This window comes from Stenella coeruleoalba, assembly GCF_951394435.1.
Source record: "Stenella coeruleoalba genome assembly, chromosome: 17".
NCBI lineage: Eukaryota > Metazoa > Chordata > Mammalia > Artiodactyla > Delphinidae > Stenella > Stenella coeruleoalba.
This window is the reverse complement of record NC_137163.1, coordinates 35,583,899-35,598,648: the sequence shown is the minus strand read 5'-3', so window position 1 is coordinate 35,598,648 and position 14,750 is coordinate 35,583,899. Positions and strand designations below refer to the sequence as shown.

The 14,750-nt window shown below is 35.8% G+C and overlaps 2 protein-coding genes across 2 annotated transcripts in view; one reads left to right on the top strand and one right to left on the bottom strand.

Annotated features, from left to right (window-relative positions):
* Nucleotides 1-14,750, top strand: part of LOC307176350 (uncharacterized protein) — a gene marked incomplete at its 5' end in the record, with an annotated part of 36,703 nt that overhangs the window by 18,395 nt on the left and 3,558 nt on the right. The window lies entirely within an intron of this gene.
* On the bottom strand, nt 3,458-14,252 carry FBXO43 (F-box protein 43). Its single transcript, XM_079902178.1, has 5 exons — nt 14,156-14,252; nt 10,472-11,960; nt 8,121-8,223; nt 3,915-4,118; nt 3,458-3,819 (listed from the first exon to the last, which is right to left on the bottom strand). The coding sequence occupies exons 2-5, from the start codon at nt 11,941-11,943 to the stop codon at nt 3,571-3,573; spliced, it is 2,028 nt and encodes a 675-aa protein (XP_079758304.1). The 5' UTR covers nt 11,944-11,960; nt 14,156-14,252; the 3' UTR covers nt 3,458-3,570.

Below are 14,750 nucleotides of genomic sequence, written 5' to 3'. Positions count from 1 at the left end.
TAATAATGGGTATTTCCATCTTTTAATATACTATTTTTAAGAGACACAATTTAAAATAAATCCATATAAGTAACTTAATGCAAACCAGGAACATAAGAGATCAAATGTAGAAATGTTCAGTAGTTTTTTCAGTCATAAATTTTTGACGGTTTTGCTTTGTGTCGTAAATTGAGGAAAGGTAACCAAAAAAACTTAGCTTTACGCAGTGCTACATAAGTATCAGAAATGTTTTCTCGGGCTTCCCTGGTGGCGCAGTGGTTAAGAATCCGCCTGCCGATGCAGGGTACACGTGTTCGTGCCCCGGTCCGGCGCTGAGCGGCTGGGCCCGTGAGCCATGGCCGCTGAGCCTGCGCTTCTGGAGCCTGTGCTCCGCAACGGGAGAGGCCACCACAGTGAGAGGCCCGCGTACAGCAAAAAAAAAAAAAAAAAAAAAATGTTTTCTCAGTAGTACTTCTACCATTAAATTATTGCTAAGAATTCCATAAGACCTTATTAAGCCTTTAAAATAGCTGGAATAGATTTTAAAATCTATTATTTTCACCCATAGAAATGCTATAATAAAATGATCAGATAGCTCTTAAAGTGTTGTTTCACTTTATATGACTTATCACAAGTTTATCACCATTTTTTTCCAAACTAGGGGGTCAAAATAAAAACATATCCGTCATTCCTGGAATCAAGTAGAAGTCAAATAGAATATTCTTGCCCACTTGCTAGCAAGGCTGCAAGGGGGGCACACAGTAGGGGGAAACGACAGAGACTGTTATCCTAAATCAGTAGAAGGTAAAGAATTTATTGGTTTTCCCCAGAATTAATACTAATTATTTTCCTAATGTCTTCATTAAGAAGTGAAACAGAAGAATAAAGTGCCAAATTTAATCATTCCTCTTGTTTTGGAATCTTCTTGGGAACTGAGTAGTCCCATCAAGAAATGATCGGTGAGCTTCTTCTTCTTACTTACTCTCACACAATAATCAGAACCTATAAGAATGTAGTCATTACTGGAATGTGGTAATACTTATTCTTGTCTTCATGCCTTGTATCTTTAGATTACACAGACCTTGGGATGGAACCAGTGGCCTTCCTCTGGAACTGAGTTCTCAAGATAATTGTATTCATGCAGTTCATTTAGTTTATCAAATGAGATAGTTGTTTAAGCCACTCATGAGCTAAGGAACTACTCTATTCAGGCATAATTGTTCTAACTTAGAATTTTTTTCCTGGTATACCAAAAGATTTTTCTTAAATGGCAAAACAATCTTCCATTAAAGACATGGTAATTATATGCATCTTGAATTTATCAACAAGGGTTCTGCAAAGAGTTTTGTCACATACAAGTGGCAGACTACCTCTGCTAGAATCCTGGCTCCCCACACTTGCTATCTGTGTGATTTTAGATTATTTAACCTGATTCTTGGTTTCCTGATAAAAAAAAAGGAATGATAACTGCATTACAGAGTCGCTTTGAGGAATAAATGAGTTAACTCATGTAAAGGACTTAAAACAGTGCCTGGACATAGCAAATGCTCAATTAATTGTTTGTTGAATTTTTTCCAACCAAACAATTTTCACAAGCAGGTTAGAGGTTGACTTTACAGTTTCATTCAGCATAGTGTTAATGATATTAAGATCATATGCTCTATCCCCACAAATGTTATTTCACTTTATTGTATTCACATACAGCCAAACGTGTAGTAACACTGATTGGTGTTAACAGGGTAATTTCACAATACATCATTTCTTTTAACTTCCCTTATTTATAGTTAAAGAAATATACTCAGAATCAATAAGTGACTTGCATAAGGGCACAGCTAGTAAGTAGTTCAGGATACCAACCCAGGCTTTTTGATTCCTGGGCTAGTATTCCTTGCATTACACCCTAGCTAGTTATAGAAAAATCAGCTAAAAGAGTGAGTAGACCAAACAAATCTATTGATTAGATTACACGTTTAAAATCAATTTAAGAAATCATTTAGATTCTACTTTTTCATGTAATCAAGCATTAATCCATGAAATCAAGCATTAAAAATTAACAAATTATTAGGATAGCATTATAATGGTTTACTTGGATAAAAAGTTAACACTGATAGCACTAAAAAAAATCCACTCATTCAATAAATATTTACTGAGCACCTGCTACTTGCCTGGTACCAGGCTAGGTATTAGGGATACAACGGTATTTAAATCAAATATGACAGGCCTTCACAGAGCTTACAGTCTCATGAGGAAAGAAAATTAAAAAACAAGTTAAGCAAAGTGAAACTAAGTGCCACGACAGAGGAAGCACAGGACGCTATTGGAACATATGGCTAGGGTAGCTGCACCAGCCAGTTACTATAATACATAATAATTTACAACAATTAGAATAATGATGATTATTTTCTGGATATCTGGAGACTTTAATAAAGTTATTCATGAATACCATATGATTTTCTTCCAGTTAACCTACCTACCTCTTGAACTCATCACAAATGTAAAACCTACCAATAAGAAGCTTGGAATTAGCTTCACTCATTAACTTTTGAATTTCTACTCTGATCTTTTGTCTTCAGAAAGTTTTATTTTTATTGTAAACTCATTTAAATATGTGGTATTAAGTCCTTATACTATTTCACTCATATTGACTTTATTACAATACTCATCCCAATTTAAAGCCAGAAATTTTTTTTTTAATTGAACTTCTATCGTTTAACAGTTCCTTCAGTAGAGAGGAACACATGTAGATTATTGATTTCTAAAACTAAATGTGGTAAAATCTTCTTTTTCACCACCAGGGTGAAATAAAATACTACTTTCTTAATGGACTGAGCAACCATAAGATGACAAATGTGACACACTGAGAGGGCAATGTGACTGCAGTATACAAAGTGCCTCCTCATGGACCAGAGATAGGATTTCAGATTTCTACATTGCACTACTGACAATTTCATGTGTAACAAGGTAAAGGAAACTTACGTGTGACTTCTGGGTGTTTATTACCTAAGACTCTCATGGTGAATAACCACATATATCTAATAATTTACTTTTTACATCTTAGTTATCAATATTAAGTAAATTTTATTTAACCAGAAGTCTGCCCAAATATGACATTAATTAAATTAAGAGAAAGACTGAGATTATAAATTCAACAGAACTTCTGAAAACATTTTATTTACATTTCATTTCAGTCAAATATTCAAAGATTTTGAAATCTATAAGGCCATCTATCTCAAGTTCAGAATTTTTAATACTATTTGGAAAACTACTTTTGAAAAGTAATCGAAGAACATTTCAACACATAGTGATGAAATGCACAATTTTTAAATGTTACATGAAACAGTTAAATATATATAACACTGAAAATTCTTTATTTAAAAACACTAAATTATTAAAATGAGTAAAAATGACATTGTAAAATAAGATTTTTTCAAAGCTCACTACTTTAAAGAAAACATACAATGACATGGATCACAATATATACAAAGTAGGAAATAAATCATCATCTGTCATTGATGGGAAGACTTGCATGCTTTCAAAATATTCATAATTTTAAGCCAAACAAAATGTCCTTCTTTTATATGTGAAGTCTCTTTAGAGGCGTTTTAAATTCCGCTTACTCTGGGCACTTCCTGGAAGAGCATCTTTTCTATTTCTTGGCTTTGCTGCTCCTCTACTACATTCTTCAGACCCATGATAAGCACACAAACATAACACACAAAAGTCAAAACCACAGGCTGTGCTGCTACATAGTCCCCTTTTCTTATAAGGCTGGTACTTAGCAGGGGATTGGCACCTTGGGCAAGGTTTTAATGCTTCATCAATAAAAAGTGTTTTGGCAACCTGTAGTAAAAGCACACAAACTAAATCTTCCATTTTCGCATAGAGAATTGCTTTACTTCAAAATCTGTAAATATTTAATAACTTATGATACTCACCTTAACGTATTCTTCCTGTTTACTACTTAAGTGAGTAACAGAAGAACTCGCTATAGGTGTCAAAACTTCTCCCCAAGGAGAAAATGTTGAAACTTGTTCTTTCTGAAAACCTGGTGTCCTAGCCTGTGCTTGCACAGATCTTAAAGCTGATCGATTTAAAAGATGGAGCCGAGTGGCAGCATCATCAACATTTAATATAGCCCCCTGTGGTAAAAGACAAGAGGGGTCAACACTGTAATATCAAAAGTTCCAGGACAGCTTTCTGATGCACATGTATTTAAATGTTTGGAAGTGGTTTTACACTACTGGAATTTTCTCCCTAAACCTTTCCTTTTTAGAAAAAAGGAAAAAAAAAAAAAAAAACCCTCTCATCTAGCATTTAAAAGTCAAAGGAAAAGAAAAAGAAAAAATTAAGACAATAAATGCTAGCTTTAAGTTTGCATGCTTGGTTATTTTTCTGTTTAGAGCGTGGGTTTGCAAACTTTTCCTGAAAAGGACCAGATAGTTACAAGCTACTTAATTGTTGTTTTAGCAAACACAGCTATGGATATATGTAAATGAAAGGAGCAGGGCTGTGTTCCAATAAAACTTACTTTAAAAACACAGGTGATAGACAGGATTTGGCCCACAGATCAGAGTTTACCAAGTCCCCTTTTAGGCCAAGGTGTAAGAGGAGGTGAATCAAAGCTTACTATGGGACATCATGGAATTCTTTGAAGGTTTCTTACCTTAGCCGCATGTCAGAAAAATAATGGGCCTGGTTAGACCATGAAACCCAATTTGTTTGGCTGGTTTATACAAATACCAGATACTTGCAATGCTTGATTAATTTTTACACTTGAGTTTTAAACAGCTTTGATATTTTAAAAGGAGAAAAAAAATGTCTCTTATTTGAACTGGATTTCCACATTGCTCAAATATTTAGCCAAGAAATATTTTCAATGAATAATCCTTATAGCCTTCTATTTTGTTAAGGTTGGGAATGAGAAAAAATAGTAAGTTTTTTTTTTAACAAATTGGCATTTGTAACCAATTATCAAAATAAAATGTACTACAGGTGAATTTCCTTAAGTGTCCAACTATAATTGTGTTTCCTCTCCCTTGATAGTCTCCTTTTGCCAGAGTTGGCTCCTAAATGGGGAGAGTTAAAAATATGAGAAATGACAGTAGGATAAGTATAGGAATGAAGTTAGCTGGCCATGAAAAATTATGCCATTAACAGTTTAACAACATATGCATAAGTGTGATGGATGAATATTGGTTTTCAGAAATTAGAATTAATACAGTTGAACTTATTCAAGGACTCAATACATCTCTTTATGTTACACTTTATAAATGATTTGCAGCCTAAGCTAGAAGCGTATGACACAAGAGCATACTAAAAGAAGACACCCATTGGATTTCGATGCAGTTGGCAAACACAGTGGTGCTGCATGCACCAAAAAATGAATAGAGATATGTTGTTGAAGCAAATTTCATCCACAGAAGAAACATTCATTCATTTAACAAACATTCATAAAACATCTACTAGGTGTCGAGTGAATAAAACAGTCGAATCCCTGCCCTGTTGGAGCTTAAAATGTGTGCTACTATCTCTGAACAGTATAAGGTCAAGCAGTCAACAAAGGCACGCATTCATGAGCACCAACATTTTTCAAAATATAATCTCCATCACGTTACCAGAATATATTTAAATGTGACAGGGGAGTCACCTTACTGATGTTCATTTCCATGATTATAAGAAAACAGTGAAGACTACAGTAAATTAAGAAATTCAATGGAAAAAGTGTGATATTCTGATTTTAATGGTCATTCTCACTGCTGCAAAGCAAACATTAAATAGAGATCCTATCACACATAGCTGGTGTGTGCGTTTTAATTTTTACATATAAAGGGCTTTCAGTGACACTATACAAGTATGAGGAAAACCACCAAACAACTTTGTTTTATAATTTTTCTGTTTTGGTTAATGATATACATTAGGATAGTTCAGGTAGAAAGCAACCAGTCCATTTCAGAAGAGGAGGGCAAAAGGCATCTGGAAGGATGTCTCTGAGGAAAAGAGGGAACAGGTAGAATACCTGATACATTCAGAGTTAAGAGGAGATTTCCAGTTCTGGTGGATAACAGGAGATGAGTCAGGGATCTGTATAGAGAAACAATAAGCAAAAAACAAAAAAAAAAAAGAAGAAAAGAAAGAAAGAAAGAAACTGGGCAATTATTAACTCTGAGGAAGAAAGGTATAACAGGTATAATCATACTGTACTACATGTCACAGCTGTCAAAAAGTCATAAGAATCTCAACGCAGTCTTAATAATGTCAGCACCTAATTCTAATTTGCTCCCAAACAATGGTGTAGTTACATTCATAAGATAGGAGAAAGGACTTCAGAGGGAGAGGTGGGTAGATAGGTAGTGGTGAGAGGTTAGAGAACTCACCTAGTCCCTCTATAGAAAAAAACAAAAGAAGAAACAGCAGTAAAGGCATGCCATTCAGAAATATGGAGGTAAATATCAAAAGGAACAACTAAAAAGTGATTGCCTCGATGGGGCAAGAATCAAGAGTAGGAAGGGCAGGAGAATATGTGCTTTCTTATAAGCCTTAAAGTGCAATTTGATGTTTTAAACCATGTACTGTGTCTACTGAAAAAAAAATTTAAAGCAATTCAGAATAAAGGAAAATACTCAAGTAAGGAAAAAGTACAGTCCTTTAAGAAACCAAGTTAAAAAAAAAATTGGTGGCTAGGATATGAGGGTAGAATGCTTTATCTAGAACTACCCAAAGGCTTACCAATACAACATGTTTCTTCCACATAGGATGTAAGGAGTACATGGAGCTAAAAGTTTAATATTAATGGGTACTTGCTTAAAAATGTGCTTTTGGTCTGTCCTTAGCATGTAGGGAGCCACTCTAAAAAGATATGTTAAGAAGGAAATTTATATCTTCAGTATTATAAGCTCCCAGAGCCAGCAGCTGCAGCAGTAGCCAAGAGCCGTGAGTCAGTCGTGAAGGATTATTATAGGTGAGAAGGTAAAACGTTTCTTCAAATAAAATAGAAAGTCAATACTTTAGTTAATAGCGGTCCCTAATATTTCCTTGGAATGAGAAACTCCCCAATCTGTATCTAGGTGTTCATATTAGTTTATATACCATGCTTCATCTCAGTTATTATATTTCACCAAATTATAAATTTACTTATGTTATTAAACACTTTTTACTAGAACAAGAATAAGAAAGTTAATTCTCAGAGTTTCTTTTGGTATTGATGCCTAAGAAAGGTCTAAAAGTTGAATATACAGTAAATATGGGTGCCAGAGTCATCAGATGCCTGTTATACAAAGTAGTATCCCCAGAAAGAATTAATCAGCTTCTGTAAAACTTTTCTTGTAACTTCAAAGCTGAACCTCAAATCTTCAAGAGAGCACAAGTTTATGATGTCTTACAAGTACCAATCTGCCATGCTCACTCACCTCCAGACCTCCATATATGCTATTCCCTCTGCTGAAACACTTTCCCTAACTCGTTATTCAGCTCTCAGCTGAGATGCATTTTTTCCTCCTCTTGATCCCCACTCCTTTTAAGTGTTCAATAGAGAGAACTCTGGGCTTCCTCTAACACACCTGTACTGTAATCTCCTGTTTGTAACTATCACTCACTGGGTATCACCCACTGGCACTGGGTATGAGTGCCAGGAAAGCAAGGGATCACGTCACAAATGTTCACATTGTAATCTGAGCAACTGCATGTAGTATCTACTCAAAAGACTGGATGGGAAAATGCTAGAAGGATGTCTAACTATGAATAGGGTCCAGCATATCCTATTCAAATGGTATTCAAATACTGCTAACAGCATACACACTTAACAACAAAACCCAGTAAGATGTTCTTGATGTCAGTTAGGCTACTCCACTGATGCACTGGGTAGAGATGGAGTTTGGGAAAAATAAAGAGTTTATGAGTGCATGAGTTCCCTGGTGGCCTAGTGGTTAGGATTCCAGGCTTTCACTGCCGTGGCCCAGGCTCAATCCCTGAGATTCCACAAGCCACGTGGCACAGCCAAAAACAAACAAAAAAAGAGTTTATGAGTCAATGTTGGTAAATGGAAAGGTTAAAAGATAGCAGGAAAACCAAATGAGGTTGTCCAGCCATATGGGATTATTAGATATTTATACAAATCCATTTTAGAATAGTATTATATACATTACCTCAGTATCTGTTTTCAGTTGTGTGATATGAAATTTCCTCCTCTGATTTGCTTTTTTATCTTGAATAATAATTTCACGCCAATTTTTGCTCACTTTCCAAATACTGTAACAAAAAGATCAGTCCTTATATTGTATATATTCCACAGAATTAATATTTTTCACACATGACAATAAGAAAAATTCATTTTAAAGATTTTGGATAGTTTATTTAAAGCTAAAATTTTACATTAAAAATATGACTTGATCTGCATAGTTGTGAAAGAATACCTATTAAAATATGCCAGCATCATATTGACAGATTACAATCTCATAAATGGTTAAGGAAAAAACAAAGTTTCATATATAAACCCAAATGAGTCCACTGTGAGGCTGATTAAGAGGATTTAACTTAGACATGACACTAAGATTAAAAATTTGGAACATGACATGCAGCAAATGATTATCAACTGTAGTGCAAGAGATTCTATAAATTTCTCCTATTATTGTATTTAACAAATTTCTGTCACTTTGATTAAATAAACACAAAAGCAATCAGCCCTTTATTGGAAGTACTAAGTGCCAAATACAGTTGATCCCTGAACAACATGGGTTTGAATTCTGTGGATCGGATCCACTTACAGGTGGATTTTTTCAATAGTAAATACTACACAGACTGGTTGGTTGAATCCAGGGATGCCGAACCGCGGATACGGAGGAAACTCGGATATGGAGAGCTGACTATAAATTATACAAAGATTTTTAGACTGCATGGCAGAGGGTCAGCGCCCCTAATCTCTGGCTGTTCAAGGGTCAGCTGTAATAAACATTATTGTGGGTAGCACTACAAAGTTCCTATTTTATAAACCAAAGTTTATAAGACTCAAGCAGCTAAAGAAAAACACAATTTATGTCTAGTGATTGCTTATTTATCAATAACTTGGACTACATTCATTATTAAAGAAAAGCTAATCCTGCAACTGTTAATATGGTCTTTTTTTATTACTTTAACTTAACAAATCACTCAAAGTGAATGAGGTCAGGAGAAGGTTATGGAGGGCCCCAGGTTACAGTTGAGTTGTCAACACTACTATTCTTCCAGTTACCGTGGCCACTTCAATTGCCATTGCCTCTCCTTAAGCCGATACATGTGCCTTATATCAGATAGATGGAGAGATATAGGCAGAAAGTCACTCATTAATGGGGAAGAAATGAAATACATGTTTGGGTATTTGCCTCAGCTATTTCAACTTACTGTAATTTCTCATATTACCAAGAATAAGCACTGCCAAGATTATACATGCACTCTGCAATACAAATACTATAAATCTAGAGGGATGGCAGCAAAGGCAATTATTGAAATATGACTGAATATCATTTGTTCCTACAAGCGAGCACCCAAAAGAGTCACCCAAGTTTTAATTCTAACTGGTCTGTATCCAAATACTCCAGCATATAAAAATAAAATTCCTATGTCGCAGCCATCTCCTTATTTTTTTAAACAAGTAATTTATCTCATTTGAACATTTTTTTAAAGGCACATGTATGTAGGCCATTAATCTGCTTATCATCCTACTTGGGTTACACCAAAGACATTCCTGATCAAGGCTATTCTGAAAGGACTTAAACCTTAATAAGAGTTTTGGGAAAATATGGGCTTAGAAATCAGAGGGCTCAGCTGTAGACCTGGATCTGTTTCTGTCTCCTTGAGTGACCATTGGCAGATCACTTCTCTGGAGCTCAGTTTTCTCATCTGCAAAATACATGATAGGACTAGACATTTCAGAAGACTTCCAGCTATAAGATTCTACAATTCTCTACAATAGCCTACACTTAATTTATGGGGAAAAGGTGAAGAAGGGTTTTAATAGAAGAAGGGGCCATAAAAGAGTAAGGATTCTATGAACCCAACTCTTCACACATACCTATGGAAAAAGAGGCTCACTAACTCTCTTGCATGTCCTTCCCCAACCATGATCTTGCAAAAATCCTGTTCCACATGGCTTCCCTCCTTCCTGGTCACGGCATTCCCAAGGGCCTTGTCTTCTGATAGTCCTGCACTTCGCAAAATTGCCAGTATAAACACAGTCTCTCTTTAGTCTTGTAACTCTAGTTCCTACCCTCAATACTCCTATATATGTGACTTCGTTTCTCTTTACTTATGAAGCGACATTCAATATACTGAAATTTCTGTGAAATTTCTGAGACACTGAAGAATTTCACTAAACCACCTTTGACAAAATATAAAGTATCCAAGATAGAGATGCTAAAACAAAATTTCAAAAAAAAGTACTCAACTAACAGAAAAGCTTTCCAACTTAAAAAAAAAAAAGTGATAAAAGGCAGTTTTATTTCAGAAAAAAAAAATTTCTTACCTGCATAGGCTTTCTGCAGCCAAGGAATCTAAAACCATAGCAAGAACATGCTTTAAGTTTCTGTATTTTAATTCTGTTAAGATGTCCAGTTTTTCTATACCCATTTTCTTGCCAATCAGGCCTGCAAGTACACGCTGTAGTACAGCTATTTTCCCCCCGTCCCTTTCTTCTAACAATTCACGTGCACCGCTTTGCTGGAGTCTTTTCCTTTTGCTTTTCATAAAGAGCTCATGCACTAACTGCAAGGCTGGGGTCTTTGATAAATTCTTAAAGCTTAAACTCAAATCCCCACTCTTACTGTCACTGCTTGGCTGACTCTCTGAGATGTCTGAAGTGGCCACTGGTGTTGATTCAGAGCCAGAGAGGTTGGGCTGCTTTTCTTCTTCTGTCTCAGATTGTGAGCCTTGCTCCCTAAGGGTGGACAGTCTTCTTAATCTTCCAAGACGCCTTGATCTTCTTACCGTGTCCCTGACTTTGAGAGTTCCCTTGTGTTTCTGAAGCAGTTCTTGGAAAGAGCCCTCTTGGTCAGTGAGGGAATCTTCTGATTTATCCAAGCAAAGTGAGTTAAAGCCACTGTCTTCAGGTGTTGAAATATTGCGTCTCACTTCACCTAAAGGAGAAAGCCTTTGACTTACATTAAATTTAACATTTGCTACAAGATTACTTATTGGAGTCACAAATATGTCCTCATCTGTTCCACAAGTTGTTCTACTGACCGAAGAGCCCAGAAGTTCAGGATATGTATTCTCATCATTAATACATAGACTGCTGTCGCTAAAGTCATGTGTGATAGAGTCTTTAAAACTATTGCCTTGAATTGGAGATATACATTCAACTTCAAATAGGCTACAGTTATCTTTGGAATCATCAACTGTGGACGTCTTCTGTTGAGAAAAATTAAGTCTCAATTTTTGACTGCTGGAAGTCGCTTCTTCTGTTTTCAAAGTGCTAGTAACTAAAGAACTAAAATTATTTTGCCTTGGGAAACCTGAAGCACTGCTTGGAATATTTTTTTCTAAATTAGGAACTTGGCTTGTACTGCTTTCGAGAGAACTATTTTGTGATTCAAAGTCCCCCTTTAGAAGAGAGAAAGATACGTCCAATCTTCTGCGCAGTAAAAATTTTTTTCCACTGACTTTAGGAGTTTCACAAAGGTCTGGGGTTTTATCCTTTTCCTTCCTGGGGAAGACAAATCTCTTTCTTTGAGTGGGAGACTCTAAACTATGTGTTAAGGCCAGACTTGAAGTTTCAGGATGTTCATGGATTAAAGTTGAGCCTCTTTCTTTCTTTCCAAATGATTCTTTATCTGTATTATCAAAGCTGCACGATTTTAACAGCTCACTGTAGCCACTATCTTGAAATGAAGATGTGGAACAAAAGTCTCCAAAGCTGGACGACTTGATGTTGACAATAGGAGAGTCCACCTCATTTCCTGCTCCAGTGCCAGCTTGACCTGAATGCCTTTCTGACATCTTCAAAATCTCTGTTTCTACAAAGTGAAAACAAATTTTATTCTTCCTTTGAAATGAACAGTCTGGCAGCTTACACCAAAATACATTACTTGTTATGAGCACAAATAATAATGGAAAATTGTATGGCAATAAAAAAAGTTACTTTAAAAAACAAATCTACTCTGTACTCATGTCTCTTACATAAAACAATGTTTTAACATCGCGAAGACCAAAATTTCCAGGAAATAAATATTCACAGATTACCTGACTAAGCATAGGCTAGGCACCATGCAGAAATATTTTCTTGAACTACACTTGAGAAAAACAAAAATCTCATGGCATCATTTTTAGATGATTTAATTACTTTATGACTTTTACAGCGCTAAAGTACATTATTGTAGTTTTAATATTCTAGCTTATTTGTGCTGACCTATATTTTGTCAGTTGGATATTTCCTTTCGATATTTTGCGATGTAAATAAAGCTGCTTAAAAAAAAAACTATATGCTGATTTTTAAACATGTATTTGGGAAATGTGTCACGTAAGTGCTGCCACTAGACTAAACTGCAATATGGCTAAACAACTCTAGGATAATGTCATTTATACTTGTAACACGGGCCTGTCTCAGAAACTCAGTCCTCCTGACCATTCACAAGGTCTAAATTGGCAGACTTTCACCTTTGCAAAGACTCTTTGGCTCACTAATAAATTACTAACACATTCTTGAGTTAGCCAAAATGAACCCCTGCCCCACAGATACACGGCCATGTCAAACCTGGCAAGTTATACTCATTCATGCCTCATCTTCTAAATATTTTCTATTTGGGGGAAACCCACCCTTTATAATATTCTTGAAATTGCAAATAAAGAATTCAAGTATATTCCTTAAAGAAGAAATGTGATTCAGTTATTATATTTGTAAGGAATGACACTAGGAAATACTTCACTCATTTGTTTTTAAGGAAATAGTTTACTCTTTCACCTTTTCAACTCTATCATTGCATTCCTTCTTTGTGGAAACTTGAATTACATCTTAGCTCAAAGTATAAGAAGAAAAGATAAGAAAGTTATCATAGCATATATTTCTGCAGACTATTCAAGGGACACTAAGAAAATTGTCATTCTTTCAAAGTTTTCTCCAGGCCAAGTACACGATTCTTCTCTATTAAAAAGATCCTGGGAAGATGTATTTTAGTTGAGTATAATGGGAAAGTAATTTATTTATGCTTAAGTTACATCAGTTAAATATGTAAATGAATGAGCTTAAAAAAATTGCTACAATAACCACAAAACCAAATAGTTTCTTTATGGTGTAATGATCATTAGGAGATCATTATTACTGGGCAAAGTATCTAGGTGTTTTTCAGTCTTTAAAACCTATATTCCGTTTTGGTAAATCTCACACATGTTCTCTTCTGATTTAGATTCCCTGAGATTTTGACAATCACTGCTCTCTTCCGTACATGCTTACCAGCCAAAATTATCAAACTTTGCTTTCTATAATTCATATTATATTTTTAAACAATTTTTGTTTTCAAAATATTAAGTTAATAAGATAGAATGTGTTTTCAAATTACACCTCCATCCACGAATATTTCCCCCTCTCTGAGAATCACTCTATTAAGTTAACAGTTTTCACTCATTTGGTAAAGTTAGGTCCCAGCCTTTTTTTTTAAAGTTACAACAAATGTAACTATTCTGCTACTTCACCACTAGGTGTCTCACCATGCTAGAATTTGGGAATCTGAGAGGCAAATTGTTAGAAACAAGAGTAGGGGTGCAGAGATCATCCTCTCCCTGCTAGAAACCATAAACCGGTTGCTTTAAACATACAAAAAACTTCCTAATTTTTTCTGTTCATCTACACATTTGAAGTTGCTTCCACCGTGCTTTCTCTGATGTCATCATTTTTTTCACCTTTCATCATTTTCAACCCAAGACATTGGTCTCAAACAAAATGTGGTTATTCAAACTTTAAATTTAAAATTATTTATGCAAAATCGTGGAACGCCTGTTGACTTGTTCAATTTTACTGATTCAACAGTTCACTGATGAATCAAACAAGCCTCTTCAATATTCGTTTTTTAAAACCAGACTCCTGATAAGGATTGAGAACACTTATCTCTATAGCGCTCTTAAGAAAAAAAAAAAAAAAAACTGATTAACTCAATGAAGTACTTACATAACAGATTAGAACCAAATTTCCTTCATTTGTTAAAGTGTAAAATCTTACCATCAGTAAAGCTTGAGTTCTTAGACGTCAACGTTATAGGCTTCCAAAAAAGGAAATTTCTCACTTTGCCTTTAAAATTCGTGCCAAAGTAATACCACTTAAAGAGAAAATTTTAATTTGAACAATTCATTAAAACGTGCAGTAGCACGATACCGGCTAAAATTTGTATACGTGAAGTACATGCTACAGGGATTAGTTCTAACACTTGAAAAGGCCTAAATCATTTTGAATTTCCTCCAGCTTTCCGGACAACAGTAATTTTAATATCTTTGTTTTCTCCAGCTAGCCTTGGAATGGAGGAAACTTCCCAAATTGGGGTTTCTGAGATGCAGTGTAAGCTGCAGCGCGGTCATCTCCTCCCCCAGGAGCAGTCGGCGGGTGGGTGGTTAACGGTCTCCGCAAGGCGTCAATCGGGCCTCTCGTCCCTCCGCGGACCCTCCCCAGGCCAGGCTGTCGGAGGGAGGCCCGGCCTGGCCCCAGGGCCCAGGAAGCCACCCACGGGCTGAGGGGGGGTGGGCCGTCTCCTGGAGCAGAGCGAGGGGAAAGTGAACGGCGTCGGGGCGCCTCTCTAGTCCCGGCACCCAGGAAGCAGAGC

Coding starts and splice junctions, on each gene's coding strand:
- FBXO43 (XM_079902178.1), bottom strand. CDS start 11,943: ATGTCAGAAAGGCATTCAGGTCAAGCTGGCACTGGAGCAGGAAATGAG. Junction 4,119..8,120: donor AACTGAAAACAGATACTGAG/GTAATGTATATA, acceptor CTTTTACCACAG/GGGGCTATATTAAATGTTGA. Junction 3,820..3,914: donor AACAGGAAGAATACGTTAAG/GTGAGTATCATA, acceptor CTTTTACTACAG/GTTGCCAAAACACTTTTTAT.